General features: G+C 43.2%; 1 protein-coding gene across 2 annotated transcripts in view; it reads left to right on the forward strand.

The window, feature by feature from the left end:
* TCERG1L (transcription elongation regulator 1 like) overlaps positions 1–18,967 on the forward strand; it is a 239,138-nt gene that overhangs the window by 22,497 nt on the left and 197,674 nt on the right. For both annotated transcript variants that reach the window (XM_090057211.1, XM_090057212.1), the window contains exon 4: positions 16,231–16,419. In XM_090057211.1, coding sequence (XP_089913337.1) covers positions 16,231–16,419 — 189 coding nt within the window. The remainder of the gene's footprint in view (positions 1–16,230; positions 16,420–18,967) is intronic.

Here is an 18,967-nt window from a genome sequence, read left to right on the forward strand (position 1 = left end):
CGTCCCACTTTACCGCACCTGCCTGGATAGCCACTTCCAGGTGGATCACTCAAATTATGGTCAAAGCACAAAAATGCCCTTTGCATCTTGGAATGTCTGAGCCTTTCTAAATGACTTGAATGCTGGCAGACCTGAATGTACATTGGCTACTGTCGCCCGAGAACTCTTGTGATATAACATTGATATTACTACTCTCATTGAGATCAGACTTGCAGACAAAGGTCATCTGAGGGCAGAGTGGGGGTGGGGGGAGGGGGTGGCTATACATTCTTCTGGAAAGGAAAACCTGGAAATGACAGGAGAATATAGTGTTTGTTTCACCATTAAGAACCAGATTGTCGGCTGAATGACTGAATTCCCTCTTTGCATTAAGTAGTCCTTCATGATTCTCCACCGCCAGCTGATCAGCAATTTGTTTGCTACCATAATCAGTGCATATGTCCCAACAATTTATGCTGAGGAAGAACTGAAAAAACAGTTTTATGCTGACCTTGATGAAATCTTCTCTGTCCTTCCATAAGAAGATTTGATCATCCTCTTGGAGACTTCAATGCAAGAGTTGGCTGGGACTTTAACATATGGAGGGGCACTATTGGGAAGGAAGGAGTGGGCAACGACCGTGTCATTACTAACATTATCTTTAGACAATGTGATGGGTACAAAACAACCCTTTCTCAAAACAATGGCACCTCCTTGCGACTACATCATCATAAGACTGCATGATCTAAAAGAAAGGAGCCGATAACTGCTGGACTAATCATTGCTTAGTGAGATCAACCATGTCTATCATGCTTGTACTGAAACATCAAAAACAAGCCAAATCAGTCTGAACACAGTGCAACATCAAATGCCTTCAGACCCCTGGACACCATGAAGCCCTCCAAACATATGAAGCCCTTCAATTTTAGGATTGAAGATGATAACACTTGTGTTGAGGAAGATTAACAACCTCTAAAAGAGCCCATCCATGGACTTGCGGTGAATCAATTGGCTTTATTACCCAATGCCATCAGGACTAGTTTGACAAAAACAACACCGAGATCGAAGTCCTTCTCAATCAGAAAAAGAAAGCTTTCAATTAATTGCACAATTATCTTAAGACCAGCTACATGTGCAATGTACTTATTACACAATTTAAGGCTCCAACCAGCTATAAAGTTAGACCTAAAATATGTGTGCTAACTGCATAGCTGGTTGCTACTAAGCTTTAATTTTCACATTTAACAGGGTCGCCCCTGTGGCTGGAAGCCTTGTCAGCTACATAGGGGTGAACCTTGTCCAGCCAAGGCTGCGAATCCCACAGCTGCTCAGGAATCTCAGCCTAGCAGCTGTGGACTTTGCATTGTGGAAGCACTCCCTTGATGCTGGGACCCAGAGTTGCATAGTAGCAGATGCTATTGCTAGGTCCCTGCAGTGTGCCTCCTGGTGATCCTTTCACCCCGGTGGTGTATGAAACCCCCAGGGTGGGAGGATCACTGCAGGGGAAATCCTTCCACCCTAGGGGAGCATGAAAGCTCTGAGGTGGGAGAATGACTGCAGAGGCAATCTCCCAGTCCTGGGGATGTATGCAGTGATCTCCCTGCCCTGGAGGTGAGTGGAGTGCCCCCACAGCTAGGAGTCTCTCAACCGGTGGGTATGGGGCTCCCAGCTGTGAGAGCCTGCTTGCCAGTGCAGAGGGAGCCCAGCATTGGGCTCCCCTCATACTGACAAAAAGATGTGATGGGATCTAATGCTCAGTCACACCATTGTGCCTCCTATCATGCACATGTAGCATGGCAGTAGGTGCAATTGTGTGAAGCATGTATTAGATTTCATCATGCCTTTACCTGCATGTGTAGAGGGGGCCTTAGGCAAACAGATGCCTACCTCTCCCTTGCTGCTCACATGCTTGCCGCATTTGCCCCGATGGAAGTAAACTGTCATACATGTCCTTAATTCTTTCCTCTCTTCTTTCTTCCCACCTGAGCCCATACACCTTTCCTGAACCAGGGAAATAAAATGCAGCCTGAAAATGAACAATATCCATCTAAAATACAAGGCATTCTCCTTTTATATTAGTTTTTCAAATTATGTTTCAGTAAAGATTTATGTGAGCTGCAAAATCTTTCCATTTAAAAATGCCTCTAGAGCATCAGAAAACTTGGTAGAAAAACTGTAACCTGAGCAATACTTAGCACTGTAATTATATTTGCACTCATGTGATATTACTATTTTAAAAAAAATCAATTCTCACATATTAACATATTTCAAAACAAGTTAAAATCGTTCTCTTTTTGCTGTGAATCTTCAGCAACCACATAAATATACATTCTAATAAAAACAATGTAAATGTAAAAATTGTCTGATAACCAAAATAATACTTAAACTGTCAAATAATTAAAGTTATATATATATATTTAAACCTTTAATTATTCTTCCCTGCTGTCCTGAAACTTTTCTTCTTTGCCTACATCTCAGTAGGAAGGAAGTCTCAGGGGCAGTGGGGAGCAGAATTTTGCCTACCGTTTGAAAGCTTCAGGAGCTTCTCATACCATTCTTCAGATTCTTCATGCAGGCACCAAAAGTTTCCTGACACACGATTAATTTGCAAGTTTTTGGCCTCTCTCTCCCTCCCTTTTTCTCCCTCTCCCTCTGCCTTCTGTCTAACCTAGCTAGCCAGGACTGTCTCTTGTGACACTTCCATCAGCCACTTAAGGCACCTAAAAGCAATATCTTAAGCATCCAGATGCTAATACAAGATTTCCAGATCTCTGCATGGCTGATGATATTGTGTGCTATGTCTCTTTCTCCAACAGTGAGGTTGTAAGTAAAGGTAAGCACCAAAGCCAGAAGCTGCAATTTCTGTCTGGCTGCTTATTTTTCTCTCCCTTTTTAGGTAAGTGCACTTTGTCCTATTTGTCATTAAAGGAGTAGGGTCAGATTCCAACAAAAGCAACAGCACAGCAGCTCCAATAAATTTTGCCTAATTTCTCCTTTCTAAAAAAGAGAAAGACATTAATTCTCATTTTAATGCTATCTAAAAGATTTTCATACACCAAGTTATAAAGACTTGACAACTAAAAGGAAAGGGAATAAAGGATATTGTAAAATGAAAGCTGGCTTTTAATACTTTGTATTTTAAATGTTTTAAGACCGCAGTAGTGTAATGAAGGAGGGGGCACAAAAATAGCAGTAGCTGAGCTCTTGGTCTGGCCACCACTGCTGCTGTCAAGTCTGGTTCATGCTTGCCTTGCTTTCCAGCTATCTAGTGGCAGTATTGGCTCTTCTGTTCCAGGACTAGGACTGTGCTGCTGCTGCATGCCCAAATCAAGTCTGCGCTGCTCCCTGACATGCTCCATTCAGGCTCCACTGGTCACTGCCCACCTAGATCACCCCTGTGTCACTGCCCTACTCCCCCACCCACTGGCATCAGGTATGTATAGCCACCTGCATACTCAGATTGGTCCTTTACCACCTGATGAACCTAGCTTCAGGCTCCCCTATCCCTCACTCTGTGCCCCTCCCTGCTCTCCTGCTCCCCACTTATCTGCAGCTACCGAGCTTTGTCACTCTGGGACAAAAGACTTTGGGGAGATGGACTGTCTGCATGGGAATGGGGGGTGGGAAAGGAATGTACTGGAATACCAGAGATCCGCGAATTGCTAGTACTGGCCCTCTAAAGTAGCCTGATGTTATTGCAGCACGAGCTGCGTAACAGCTGTTAGAGATACTCTTTGCCCAAAGAGGCATATCCCTGAGATGCTCAGAGGGCAGTTAGCACAAGTTTTTTTCCACTTCAGGGTGCAAATGTTTGCATTTTAAGTGCCTTTAATATGGTGTAAGGGTAACATGCAACTGCACCCTCAGTTACACTAACTGATAAGAGAAATTAAGTTCAGAAGTGTCCCCGGGAACATTTAGTCCATACCCTTCAATACATGAACAAATGCCATAAGTTGTATGGCAGTTCTTGATATCTTAAAACAAAATATCAGATATCAAATAGAAAAAACCCTCAAAGTCTTAAAAAATGCAGTATGCTACAGGAAAAGAGAAGGAGAGACCAGGAGGATTGCCAGCAAACATTGCTTGTAAATGTTTTCCCTCCTTTGGGTTCTTTTTTTTTTTTTTTGGTATCTTTAATAGAAGGTTAAAAGATGTTTAATGGTGGCTTTTGTCTTTGTACTAAGTTTGCTGAGGTCTCTGGACTTAAAACCCTCATTTTTTTAACCAATTAGTGATGCACAGTGACAGGGTCATGTTAACACTTTGACTCTCTGAGCTGGTTTATTCCATTAACATTAACACAGCAGAGAGAAGCAGGCTGCAACATCTTTACTTCATATATGCAGGCTCAAATGAATGTACTTTGACTCTTTGTCCTCAGCCTTCATAGGTTGAGGACAATGTACCCCATCAGGGAGCATATGGGCAATGTGTATAACATGTCACACCTTATGCCTTCCCAGGGTGTGCTCTATAATGTGGGATAGAGATTGCCAGTTGACAATCAAGCATTCAGTCTCAAAGGGCGTGTCTAGATGAAATGGGGGCCCTAAATTGAAGTGGTGGGTTTTTAAAAACACCGCTTTAATTTAGGACCAATTAAACCCCTGTGTCGCGCACACACCCTGCTGACTTACCTGCCTCTCCAGCAGTGGGGAGGGGAGGGCAAGCTGCCAGCAGGTGGAGCAGTCCCTGGTTCTGCTGGGGACCTAGTGCTTCCCTCCACAGCAGCAGTGGGCCCTGCCCAGGTGGCATCCGCCCACAAGCCCCTGGGTCAGGAGGTCCCAGGGGGCACCACAGCTGCAGAGGGAAGCACTGAGCCCCCATGCAACTCAGGCAAGCAGGCAGTCCAGGGAGGGAATCAGGCTCACTGCTTTTCTTGGGTGGAGCTGCTTTCCCAGGTTACTGCCAGGCTGCTTGCAGGGCTTCCTGCAGAGGCGTGGAGCTGCACGGAGCCCAGTGCTTTACTTTGCGGCTGTAGGTACAGCAAATTAAAACTCCTCAAAGGAGTTTTAGTTTGCTGCGCCCCAAGCCATATAAGATGCATTACGCTGCTGAATTTCCTACAGTGGCTGGAATTAATGCACAATATGCTGCTAAAGCATGGAAAGACTGACACCATTAAAGTGGTTCAAAAGCATTAGCTCCTTTTAAAGTGTCGTGCACGCATGTCCCTTTTTTGTCTACAAATGGCCAAAGACTTCAACTGAAACAAACAGGGGAGCTCACATCTGTTAAAACCTCCTAAGTCAGGCTGTCTGTTGATTCAGGCAGACATCACTGCCTCATATGAAATTCTGTTCATATTTTTAAGGTTTCATTACAACCCTAAGTGATAGAGGCTTAATTCATGTTTTAATCAAAGCCTGAATTCTGCAGCATAGTCACCAGATGAATCAAAAAAGAGAGGCGTTACATGGCAATATGCATGGCTGCATAATCACAGCATGGCTGTTATCATTGTGTGATATCTCGCTCTGTGTTTGTTCTATCTATCTATTTATCTATCTATCTATCTATCTATTAATTTGAACTACCACACAAATAAGGAAATATGCAATCAGAAAGGTAGTGCTAATTTGTTCTGTGATTTATAGTAATGAACCCATATTTTCTTTAAGAAAAGTATTCACCCCTTTGTGTATAAAACATTAGCTTTAAAATTCAATAAATAAATTAAGAGCTGCTAGTACTATAAAATTACAGGGACTTCGGGTATTAATTTTTTTATAACTTCAATTTTAAATATTTTTCATGGCTTGTGAGTATTTATTTGATGTATAAATTGTACATAATATTTAGTTTATTTTACTTTCCTATTAGTTTGTGCTTGATTCTTCTCACTATCAAGGACTGTGTATCTGGCATTCATGTGACAAGAACGCTATTATAAATGCTTTAGAGAGCTTGAAAATATGGCACTTGTTTTATAGTATATAGATATAAACCTTACATGTACTTATCTGGATGTATTTAGATCAAAATAGGGCATCTCTACACAAGATGCTACAGCGATTTAGCTTGATGCTACAGCAATGTCCTATGGCAGACATTAACTGTGAGGCAGCTCATTGCTACTGCGCAGTTGGGTCGAAAATGACCCATGTGGCCACTGGTACTGCACAGTACCGGTGGGCATTGTGCAGTCATTTAGTACTTGCTGAAGCAAGTACTAAATTACTGTGCAGTACAAACAGTCCATTAGGGCTGCGCGAAACAGCACCATTCTGTTTTGACTTCCATTTCAACATTTTGACAGGAAAGTGTTTCGTTTTGTTTCAAAACCGCTGTTCCATTTTGTTTTGTCAAAGCTGTTTTGCCGTTTTGCCCATAGGCTATAATGGAGAAGCATGAAACTGCCTATAACTTTGTCATTTCTTGTCTGATTCAGATGGAACATAGAGATGGTATCCCCTTGTGAAGCCATGAAGGTTACCAGATTTCAAGTAGGTAGGTGCAGAGGTTTCTGGGAAACTGCACCTCAAAGTTTTGAAAAGAAAACTCATGTCACACGTGTGTGTTAAGGTAAAGCAGGGGGAAAAGTGGAGGGATGGTAGTCCCTGCTCAGACCACAAAGACTGGCATATTTCAAGGAGATAAGCACAGGAGTTTCTGGGAAACTGCACCTCAAGCTACTGACAAGCAAAACTCATGTCACGTGTGTGAGTTAAGGCACAGCAGGGTGAAAACTGCAGGCATGGTAGGCCATGCTGAGGCCATGAAGCCCACCAGCTTTTAAGAAGATAGGTGCAGGGTTTTCTGGGATACTGCACCTCAGGCTGCTGACAAGCAAAACTTGTGACATGGGTGACACCGTGTGTGTGTTAAGGCATGCCCTAACTGGTGCTGGGGCCTCTACATGGCATGGTAGTGTGCCCTAATGAGGCCTCCTCCTCCCCTACAGCTTCAGCCTGGTTCACCACTTTAAATGACAACAGGTAATATCTTAGTAAGCAGCACAGTAGCATCAGCAGCATCTCAGGCAGCCAAACTGTCACAGAGCCTTTCTTTCATCTCCTGCAGGAGTGTCTCTCCAGCAGCTGCCAGAGAAGTCTTCCTGCCAACCCCAGCCCTGGGGCTTAGATGTGCCCAGGGCCCTGCGTCCTTCCAGTTAGGTGCTAGGGGTGTTGGTCTAAGGACAGGGCACAGGCAGACAAGGTCCTTACTTTGGGTTCAGTCTAATCTGGTATGTTTTAGCAGACCAACTGAATAGTTAGTTACAGAAATATATCTTAGCAAGCTTTCAGATTGAAAAACCCTTTGTCAGGCTGAGGAGGCACCTGCAGTTGGTGTGTGTGCTCTTCCTGGATGGAATGAATAGTAAAGAAGCCAGAGGCTGGCATGCAATGCAGACAAGAAAGCCAGTCAGTGAAAATGGAAACGGAGGCATCAGGGGTTGAGGGACAGGCTGGGGTGGGGGCGGGGAGAAGGGCAATGTAGCAGCACAGGTAAAAGTGGAGAGGTACCTGTGAAGGACACTGTCATGCTGGTGCTGCTGCTGTTGTCATGGTGGTGAGGCGTGCGGGTGGCTATGTCTAGTGCTCTTGGAGAGGATGCAGTCTCAGGCACAGGCAGTAGCACTGGCACTGCTCCCCTCCTTGCTGCTTGTGGAAACCTTGTCCCTACTAGTTGTGGGAAAGAGGCTGCATCTCAGTTTGGGGGTGGTGGGGAACTTACACCTCTCCTCCTACCCCCTCTTCTGCCCCTGCCTGAAGGCTTGCCAGCTGCCTTTCCACCACACTTCATGGTGTGTTTCATAGTGTTTTGCTTTTATACAAATATAAAAATGTATCTGCATTCCTATATAAATTCTGTAAGGTGTGTAGTTGATGCTGCATGGTATAAATGTACCTGCATTCTTATATAAGTTCTCTAAGGTGTGTAGTCTATGCCGCAAGGTATAAATGTATAGGAATAAAATAGAAATGTGTCTCCCTTCCTATATAAATTACATTCTGTAGTGTAATATCCAATATAATTATAAAATTGAAAAGAATAAATCAATAAATATAATAATAAAATAAAAGGGTCTAGAAGAAAGCAAAAGGTATTGTGGAATCCCACTTGCTAGGCTAGCAAGTGGAAAATCATTCAAATCAATGCTAGTAGTAGCCTTCATTGTCTAATGCTTCTAAGCTGCTGGAAGACACAGCTCAGTAACTGTCAGACCCAAAGACAGAAAGCAGGCGAGTTCAAACAATGCTGCCTTTTATTATGTTTTTCCATTCCTCCCCCAGAGCACTGGGATTGGAAGGGACCTCAGGGAAGGATCACAGTCACTGGCCAGCTACATAGTCAATATGAAAGAAGTCCTTGCTCCCACTTCCCCCCTCTTCCCCTCCCTCTCCTTACTTTCTGTTTCCCTGTAGGCAAGCCCGGCTTGAGCTTCAAAACTTGAAACGTTTCAAAACTTTCAAAATGTTTTGAGTGCCTACATTTCATTTCAAGGCTGTTTCAAAGCCATTTGTTTTGTTTTGATTTAGCTGTTTCAAGCTCAGAACGAGTCAAAACAGCGTGAAAATGAAACAACCAGCAGAATTTCACACAGCCCTCATGCCCATAGAGATGGACATTGCACCAAATCTATTTGTATTAGAATGGTGTCTTCTGTATATTTCAAGTGAAAACAAAAGACTGCAAAGTTAAAGACTAAGTAATTATTTTCTCATCTAAGTGAAGGCATCTTTTTAATACATTAAGAAAGTCCCTGTTAGTCATTTAAATAGATTATTCACTGGACTCTACAGCCCAAATGAAATCAAAATTAAAAGAAAAGTCTATATATTTCACCAATGCTAATGAACAGAATTACAGGAAATTATAAATAGCACTATACTTATACATTTATATAATTTCACTTTCTAAGAAAGGTAAATATGTAAAAGGAGTTTTAACTTTCTAATTCAGTTGCAGAGTTTACTCTCCTCTGCAAATTACTTAATTTTGCCTTTTAATTTCTTTTTCTATAGAGCTTGTGGGAAAGATATTTTTAAAAGTCTACAGTAGGAAGTATTTTAAAAAATGACTAAAACACTGTAACATTTTGTACAACAGTGCAGCACATTTTTAAATGAATTATTTTGCACATGGGAATATTATAGCACAAGGAATACTCCTGCTCTCCCACCCCACCCAAGAGAAGAATAGGAATAGTCTCCATGGGTATATGACCATGCACATTTCATTGATATCTGAAACCCACTTTCGTTCATTATGGAAGAAAATATTGACTTTGACTGTTACATGGTCATTAAAAATATTAATAATTAAAAGCCAAATTTAATTTAATTTAATTAACATCTCCAAAGACAAAGGAACTTAGAGTTTGTGGAAGATATTTTGGAGGCAAGAGTAGCATGTGTGGTTGTGGACAGACAAATATACATTTCAGCGACTTTAAAACAGGAAGAGGAACCCGTGCTCAGGGACATGCATCAACTTTTAGCATCTAACTTACATCTGCATGATCCTGTAGCAACACAAGTGAACAATGTCATCCTAGTCAGGCTCTAGCCGGAGTGTTTTTGCAACACTTGCATCACTACAGAATTATGTAGACTCAACAGTTGAATGCTGATAACAGCTTGTATTAGCATCCTTTGATATTAATACTATTGCTGTGTCTGTCTATGCCCTAAATTTATCTCATTTTCTTGACTGTTTGTCATGAGAAAAGCCAATATTAGTGGAAAGAGTATGGTCATGTGGATCAGAGGAATCAGAGTTTGAAAATGGGGCATAATTCATAGTCCGGTCTATAGAAAGCTGATAAGTCTTATATTTCATTAGAAGAGTGGTTCACACTTTATACCATACCAGGTAACAAGAACTTCAAGAGGCTAGTATAGAACAGAACTGGGTCAGATTGTTATGAATCACATGGATCAGGGGTAGGATATCTATTTCCTATATAGTTCAGGGACCTTACGCCTATGACCCTGTAGCTAAATAGAAAAGGACATAGAAAAGAAACAGTGAGTTTTCTGTTCAGAGGGTGCATCTACACATTTACTGCTGAGTTGACTAATTAACTCTGCATTAAAGTGTTACGTACACACATGTGCTGGTAAAGTGTCACAAGTGTACGCATGTGCTGGTATTAGGGCACAGTAACTTAATTAACTCCTCTGTAGGATAGTATTGTTGAGGACAGTACTGCCCTATGGCAGAGTAATTATATGTGCTGAAATGCACACATAGATAGTGACAGCAGCTGGCTGGGGCACAAAGGTACTAAAGTACAGGGGCTACCTGCTACCTAGCCTTGCATTTTAGCTTCCTCATGCCCCAGCCAGCCCCTCTACCACCCAACACCACCACCACCTGGAGCTTGAAGTTGACCAACCACCCAGGCTCCCTGCCTACGTGGGGCTTTTCCACCCTGGCTCAAAGTGCTGCGGTCTTGTGTGCATGTGTAGACACTGTGCCGAGGAGTAGCTGACTTTGGTGCAAACTGTGTGGCATAACAATCTGTCTTCCCAAATAAACAGAAATGTGTTATGATCGCCAAAGAGGCACCATCTCTAGGCCAAAAAACCTTATAAAAAGTGAATAACACTGGAAAGGATTAGACTTTGTACACATTGATCATAGTTTTACACAGTACTCAACTTCAGAAATTTGTATAAATGGTAACCTTGTAGCAGCAGTTCTAAGAAACTCCTTTAAGAAATATTTTTGAAAAGGTCTGCTGGTTGGCAAAATCTGACATGTTCTTGAGAAGATTGTTTTTTCCTAATTCAGGCTGCAAATTAGAAGGTGGTTTCTGTCCACCAAATGAATGACATTCTAGAACAGCTGCCAAGAAGAGTAATAGATGCAAACTGACACCTAAATAGTTTTCATATACAACTTGTGATAGCTGAGACTATGTAGCTTGGTTATCTGAAATAGCACAGATAGGACCTGATGACCTAGAAGGTCCTTTTTTGCTTTACGCATATTAGGAAAACTAGATCCATCCTTTTTTATTAGAATGATTTTGTGGTATCCAGACAAAGACAGGAAGACAGACAGGGATGGAAGGTACGGAAATGACCCCATCAAAAGTGGGGAAACAACCAAAACGTTTCAAGTTGATGAAATAAGGGGCTCCTGGCACTATCTAGTGCTTTACCCACTTACACATGTATTTATAGTATGAGTTAGTTTATCCACTAATGGTGTCTATTATATTGTTTCATTACTTTCCTTTACACATTTTGGGAAATGCATCATACAAAAATGCTTTTTTCTCTTGAGAACAGAGAAGTAAAGCTAGAAGACAACATTCTTCCTGCTTCAGCACAGCCCTCTGGGAAACTGGTAATACAGTCATTCTTTTATACTCTTAGATTTCATGAACGGTTACAGGGGATTTTTTTTCTGCATTTGGTAACAATAGAAAGTTCCTGGCATGAGAAACATGCATATAGTCTCTGAGAGGAAATGAAAATGTGATGAGGATTTGATTAATTTAACCTCCTGATTCATATGATTCCAGAAGGAAATATTAGAAATAACAGGAACATTGCTGTAATCAGATGGATTAGTTTGACTTGACGTTTTTGAATAATTCCATTTTGACTCTGGTATATTTAAGCTACTCTCCTTTTACTTAATTCAGATTGAATGATCAAAGACATAGTATTAATATTGATTACTGCATTTTTTTCTGGCCTGCACCTTTGTACTAGCAAGGACAGGTACCTCTCCAATCCGGCTTTTTAAAAAGAAAGTTGTTCTTAATATTCATAATGAAATTAGGAATAATTTAAATTATTTCAGATAACTATTATGTGTATTTGATTTCTGTGTGATTGATCCTGTCTGGTTGGGAAAGAATGATATTTAAGTGTACATTTACGTTACAAACACAGATAGCAGAAATGAAAGCATAATCTTAGGAGATGCATATAATAGTGGAAAATTTTCAACAACTTGACTGGATACACTTTAAAAAAATCACGTATATAACTCTCATTCAAAAGATATGAAACAGATTCACCCCAGGTGTAAATGAGAACATTTTTGTTGACTTGATTGGAATTGCTTCCTCTTATACCTCTGGCTCATAAATTACTCTATCTTTAGTAATCTAATCTAGAACACAAAGTACCCAGAGCTAGACACCCCTCGTTCCCCCCCACACCCCCACAAAAAAGGTCAGGTGCTGCACCATTGAGCATTGCTACATAGCTGAGCATTGCTTTGTATAACTTTTCAGAAGCAGAACCTCAGAGTGAAATCTAAAAGTCTGACAAAGCATCTGAACACCATATATACTTTAGGAGAGAGGAGGAGATCTAAAACAGCCAATAGACTTAACAGAGATCTACTTAAGGTCAACATATTCTATACAGAACCGCCTTAACCTGGCTCATACAGAAATGCCGTGGATCAGGGTGTATTTTCACGTTCAGCCCTCTCCAAGGACTAGATGATACATTCAGGGAGGCAAGGGGGTGCTTCCTTCCACCCACGATCTGCAATCTGAATTCATTTTCTGAAAATAGACACTTGCAGCCTTTCTTTTAATAATTGAATGGTTGTAGGGGGTCACTTTTAAAGCATGGGTATTGCTGTCTCCCCAGTTTTTTACACAGTTTTCCAGTATGTAAAGCATTGCCTCAGAGGATTCAAATCTCCCCCAAACCTGACCACTCCCACCTAAAGGGAGGTTACCAGAACACCAAGTTGCTCAATAATTTCGCTTTTAGACAGGCCCTGTGTCAGAAAAATCTTCTAATAATTATATTTTTCAGGTTTATAAGTTCTTTTTGATAGTGAAATGACCATACCAGGGACAATGATCTCACGCCAAGTGTTTCTCTACTAAAGTAGGAACAAAGTACATTTGTAAGAAGAAATGTTGCGAACCTATGAATTGCCTAAAGTGACGGCTCTGATCAAATAGTGATTTTTTGCAGAATTAGCAGTTGGCTCTTATTGCCTGAAGGATTTCCACATGAACTGAAAACATTTGCTAAACGACATAATAAGCTAATGATTGCTTAATTTTTTAATGTATCGCTCAGTGTAGAGATCATAACAGCTGGTGTTTGTCAAATTAGGTTTTCTTTTTAAGATTTTTACTACTCATTTTCTTGTTTATTTAACATACTTAGCCATGATTGAGCTCCAAAGGTCTTCCCCTAAGCTTATTTTAGTTGAAGGTAAATGTAATGTAGGCACACCCAACCTCCCTCTGTGGGAGTCCTCTTTAAATCATTGGCAGTTCTCTGCATACAGTGCTTTTAGAACTACAGTTTCTAATAGCATTTTGAAACTGTTGCCAATTTCATACAGGAGAGTAGTCCTATAGTGACAAATAACATTAAACAAACAATTTTATTTTATTTTAATTTATTTTTTTTTTTAAATTTTAAATGATACACTCAGGTTTTAAAGTTGAGCAAAAACTGGAGTCAGGGTCCCTTTCCAAACTCTGCAAGGTGTTGTGGACTAATGGCTACAGGCATCTTAGCCAAGCACACAAATTTAGCACATTTGTGTTGGAAGTGTGACTGACTGCAGATGAGACTTGCCATAGTAGGTATGCGGTTCTAATTACTGTCATGCCTTGCACAACTTCTTGATTATCTAGTATGTGAAAGGGAGAAATGAAACTTACTTACCTTATTGCTCAGTAAAAAAAAATAGCAGAATACATAGATCAGTGGTTCCTCAATCTTTTTAGACTCATAAATTCATAGATTGTAAGGCCGGAAGGGACCTCGGAAGATCGTCAGGTCCAGGCCTCTGCAGCAAGCCGGAAAGATAACTGGGGGTCTGGTGACCCCAGAAAGGAGACTGCCTAGTCACCTCTTGAAGATCTCCAGGGTAGGTGGTTGCAGCACCTCTGGAGGGCGTTTATTACACAGTCTGGACACTGACTGTGAAGAAGTTTTTTCTAATGTTGAACCTGAATCAATCTTCCAGGAGTTTGTGGCCATTACTTCTGGTTTTCCTCTTGGGTGCTCTGGTGAACAGTTGCTTGCCGAGCCCTTGATGTACTTCCCTAGTGTAGAAGTAAGCTGCTACCTGGTCCCCTCTCAGCCTTCTTTTCCTGAGGCTGAAGTGTCCCAGACCCCTGAGCCTTTCCTTGTATGGCTTGCCTTTTAAGACTGACCATATGGGTGGCTCTTCTTTGGACTCTCTCAAGCTTGTCCACAACCTTGTTAAAGTGTGGTGCCCAGAACTGGCCACAGTATTCCAGCTGTGGCCTCACCAGTGCTGAGTAGAGCAGAAGAATCACCTGCTTTGTTTTGCTGGAGATGCATTGATTGATGCATGCCAGAGTATTTGCCCTACTGGCTACAGTATCACACTGCCGGCTCATACTGTGGTCTATTATTACCCTCCAGGTCCCTTTCATTTGTGGTGCTAGTCAGTTTGGTGCTGCCAACCTTGTAGGTCTGTTGGGGGTTGCTTGTCCCAAGGTGGAGCACTTTACATTTCTCGATGTTGAACTTTATCAGGTTCCACGCTGCCCATCTTGCTAGCCTGTCTAGGTCCGCATGTAACTGTAGCCTATCTTCAAGCATGACCATGCTTCCCCATAACTTGGTGTCATTCACGAACTTGGCCAGTGAACTCTTCACCCCCACATCAAAATTATTAATAACAAGGTTGAAAAGTACTGGACCAAGCACCAACCCATGCAGGAAACCGCTTCCCACTTCTCATGAGGATGACAGATCCATTCACTGCAACTCTCTGGGTCCTATCCTGCAGCCAGTTTCTCACCCACCTGACTGTCTTGGAGTTATCCCACAATCTTCCAATTTTCTTATGAGGACATCATGGGATACTAGGTTAAAGGCCTTTTGGAAGTCAAGGTATACAATGTCAACCTGTTCTCTCGTGTCCAGGTGGCAAGTTACCTGGTCATAGAAAGAGATGAGGTTGGTAAGACAAGATCTGCCCGTGATGAAACCATGGTGGCTGTCATTCAGAATCTTACCTTCTGCAAGCTTATCGCAGATAGACTCCTTGATGAACTTTTCTAGGACTTTCCCTAGGATGGAAGTTAGGCTGATTGGCTTATAGTTACCGGGTCCTCCCTCCTGCCCTTCATGTGGATGGGCACAATACTTGAGGCACCCGTCAATAGGTATAAGGTACCCCCAGCTCTTAGTTTTCACTTGGTTTTTGAATACAGACAAATAATAGAGGAGTTTTGCAAAGAACTTAGAAGAACCACAACAGGTCAGAATGTTTTTGATGCTATGGATTCCTCTTTGAAGTGTCTGGGCATGTCCAGATAAGTGCAGACGTGCAGTATCCATCTGCAGCACCACACACCACACATGCAGGCCTTCCTCATGCTGCTACTTTACAGTGGGGGTGGAGGGATCCCAGGATATCCCAGAGTCAAAGAAAACCATGCCAGAAAAAAGTGGGTTGGTGCATGTGGTGGCAGTGTGCAGCACCCAAAACTCGAGCCACACTCCAGCTGCTGGCAAGGCTTCCTGCTATGGCTGCAGGTCTCAGAGGCCCCCAGGACCCTAGATAAGGCTGCTGGGGCTGCCAGGGCTTCTGGGGCCAGCGCAAGGTGTGCCGCCGCTACTTTTCTCCAGGGAAATGAATGTTGCAAGTATGGTCAGCTAAACTGTCAGTAGAAAGTTTCATAGGGATGGAACATGCTGTTGCTTTAGAGCATATTCCACAACATGTTTGAAGTTTCTTTCATTACTTTTTTAAGTTAGAAGTTTTTCACTTGAATTGTAGTAACTATAATTATTGTTACATTATATATACCAACATTGTTTTCCGACCATGAAGTAGTTTAGTACGAACCGATCGTTCCACATTATCAGTACCAACATATTTAAAGGTGTGTCCATTTTCTTTTTATTATAAAACTGCACAAAACAGATTGTCGAAGGCGGAAGGGGTATGGAGCAGTAGCTATGAAGTATAGGTTTGTAATTTTCATGCCTTATAGGGATCTGCATTCATTTGTTGGACTAGAATCTGGACAAGGCACTGTATGAAGTATCTTTAATACTGTGCAAAATGCCACATACCATCTATAATGTATTGACAAGGGACTCCCGAGTACCCTGAAAGTCTCAAATTCAGTTGGATGACTGGGTGTACAGACAGTAGAGAACCACATCAAGTAATAGAAAGAGACATATTTTCATCTCTTCTCATATTATAAAATTACGTTCTTTGAATACAAGCTGTCTTAACTTGCCAACAAATAATTGTTTCTGATAAAATAATAATAATACCTAACTATATTTGACTCTTCCACAGGTGGTTGCCAGAATAGCCTTAAACAAGTTGGCAGTAATCAGACAATTGCATTAGCTGCTGCAGCAGCAGCAGCTATGGTATCAGTAGATTCAGAGGCACCTCAGGGACCCTCACCGACCAGCATTCAACCTTGTCACGTGCTGACTGTGTCGCCCATCAAGATACCAGTTTTGACTTCACCTTTTCCAGGTAAGAGATTTCTTTTTGCTACTAGTTAGCAACTTTTATTCAATCTTCAGCATAAAGGGATTGTGCTGTGTGTGATTGTTTGTTACAAATGCTCTTTGTTTAATGGTTGTTGGGCATGTCTACCATGGCTATGCGAGTTGGCAGCAATCTGATCCAGCTTTGGATCTGGTCACTTTGGATGGCCATGATCCAATCTGGAGCTCCGGACCAGGTTTCCGCCCCGAAGCAGCTCTGAAGCTTTGGAGCCGCCTTGGAGAGCTGGCCATAGGGTATAACGGGAATCAATGGAAGATCTATAACTCTGTGGATTTTTGTATTATTTGGATGAAACTTTCAGGGATGGTAGATTCTGCTAAGGGCATGAAGCCTGCCAAGTTTCAAGGAGATTGATGTAGGGGTTTGGGCAGAATTGTACCCTAAATCCTTGAAAGCAAAACTCCTGTCACGTCTATGTGTTACAACACAGGGGGGTCAAAACTGCAGGGGTGGTAGCTCTTACTGAGGCCACAAAGCCTGCCAGCTCTGAGTGTGTTTCCTAGAGCAGGCCTGAGTGAGTGCTGGGCCCTGCCAGGCCAGGCCACAAAGCCTACCTGCCAGCTGTGTGTGCCTCATTGGGGGAGTCTGTTGTTTGGGGCCCTGCACCCCAAGCTGCTGACAGGCAAAACTCGTGATGCGGGTGGGTGACACTGTGTGCTTCGTGATGTGGGTGGGTGACCCTTCCTGGTGCTGGGGCCTCTGCACAACACGGTAGTGTGCCCCAGTGAGGCCTCCTCCTTCCCTGCAGCCTCATGCCCGGTCCTCCGCTTCACGTGACCACAGGTAAAATAACTTAGCTGGCTCAACACCAGTAGCTTCAGCAGCAGCATCAAAAGTACCCAAATGAAACTGTCACAGAGCCTATTGTTTTATAAAGGAATTGACAGGAAGAAGTAAAGGTGTTGTGTTGTGTTGGACATGATGTTACTCATGGTCTGTAATGGCTTATCTTGTGTTTTTATGTCTATATATGAAAAAAAAAGGAGTGCTTAAAAACAATGTATCTTTGGAAGCTTTAGGGTTGAAAACCCCTTTGTCAGGCTGAGGAAGTACCTGCAGTTGGTTCTGGATGGAAGGAATAGTTAAGAAGCCAGAGGCTGGCCTGGCCCGCAATGCAGGCAAGAAAGCCGGGCAGTGAAAATGGAAATGAAGTCGGCAGCAGGGGAGGGACAGGCTGGGTTGGGGGGCAAGGGGGAAAGGGGGATGTAGGAGTGCAGGTAAAGTGCAGAGGTGCCTGGGGTGTCAGATGTCCGGCAGGTCGCAGTGTGCCAGAACTCCACTGTGTATATTGAGTCTATGAGTTTCTGTACGTACTACCTAGGGGGTTGATGAAGTGCAGTTCATAGGCCCAGCTCTGAAAAGTGGTTTGTACATTCAAACAAGCACCTGACCTCATCACCAGTACTGAATCCAACTTCCTACAGCTCAAAACACAAAACCTGCCAACTATCTCCAGTATGCCCACGAACTGCACACCAGAATCTATGCTGAGCTCTGCAAGTTTCTCCCACAGCATCTTGCCCCCCTTGATGCTGCGGTGGAAGTAGCCCGCCACCTTCCTGCATTTCAAAATCAGCTGGCTTGTAGCAGTAGTGGTGGCAGTGCCATCACTGGCAGCCCTGTCCCCCTCAAAGGCAACCCTTGCTATTAGGTGCAGCCTGTGTGCCACACAGCAGATGCCAACAAAGTTGGCATTACGGACAGCCTTCACCATATTGGCTCTGTTGTCGGTGACCATGAACCCACGGGTGAGTTTGGTCTGCCCAACGAGGCACCCCTGCACCATGAGGTTCATGGCCCCCATGATCTCCCTTGCCATGTGGGACTCATCCAGCACCTAAGCTTGCAGTAGAGCCCACGGATGGCCTGACTGATCACTCCAGTGCCCTGTGAGGGAGAGGTAGGCATGATCGCCACCCCGGCTGCTCCAGATGTCCAAGGTGAAGTGCAAGGCTACCTGGGGCCCTGCCTTGTGCAGCTCCTCCCTCAAGTACTCCCTGCATGCCTGATACAGGGAGGGCACCACCGCTCTGTTAAAGGTGGTGCATGTGGGTGCTCTGTAAAATGGGGCCAGAAGTGTTACGAACTGCCTGAACCCTGGTTGCTCAACTAGGCAGAAGGGCTGGGTATCCAGAGCAAGCATCTCCCCAATGCTCTGAGTGATCTCGCATGCCTTGGCAACGTGCCCCCCTTTCTGTCCACCTTTTCCCCACTGGTCCAGGATGGCCTGCCTCTGCTTTGGGGGTAAGGGAGCTTTGGAGCAAGCAGGCGATTTCCCTTTCAGCACACTCGCACTGGTGCCAGGTTGAGCAGCAGGAAGGAAGGCAAGGGGGTGGTGCATCTTCAGATGCAGCAGCATTGCCGTGGTGGAGAAGTGTCTCACGTCCTTGCCACAGCTCATGTGCCTTCAGCAGTGCAGGCAGATGGCAAACCTGGGATCATCTTCCACCTAAAAATGCTCCCACACTACACTACTCCCCCGCTTCTGGGTTGAGGGCGAGGATCCTTCCTT

Source organism: Crocodylus siamensis, chromosome 7 (genome assembly GCF_052110815.1).
Source record: "Crocodylus siamensis isolate JL-2025a chromosome 7, ASM5211081v1, whole genome shotgun sequence".
NCBI classification, from domain to species: Eukaryota; Metazoa; Chordata; order Crocodylia; family Crocodylidae; genus Crocodylus; species Crocodylus siamensis.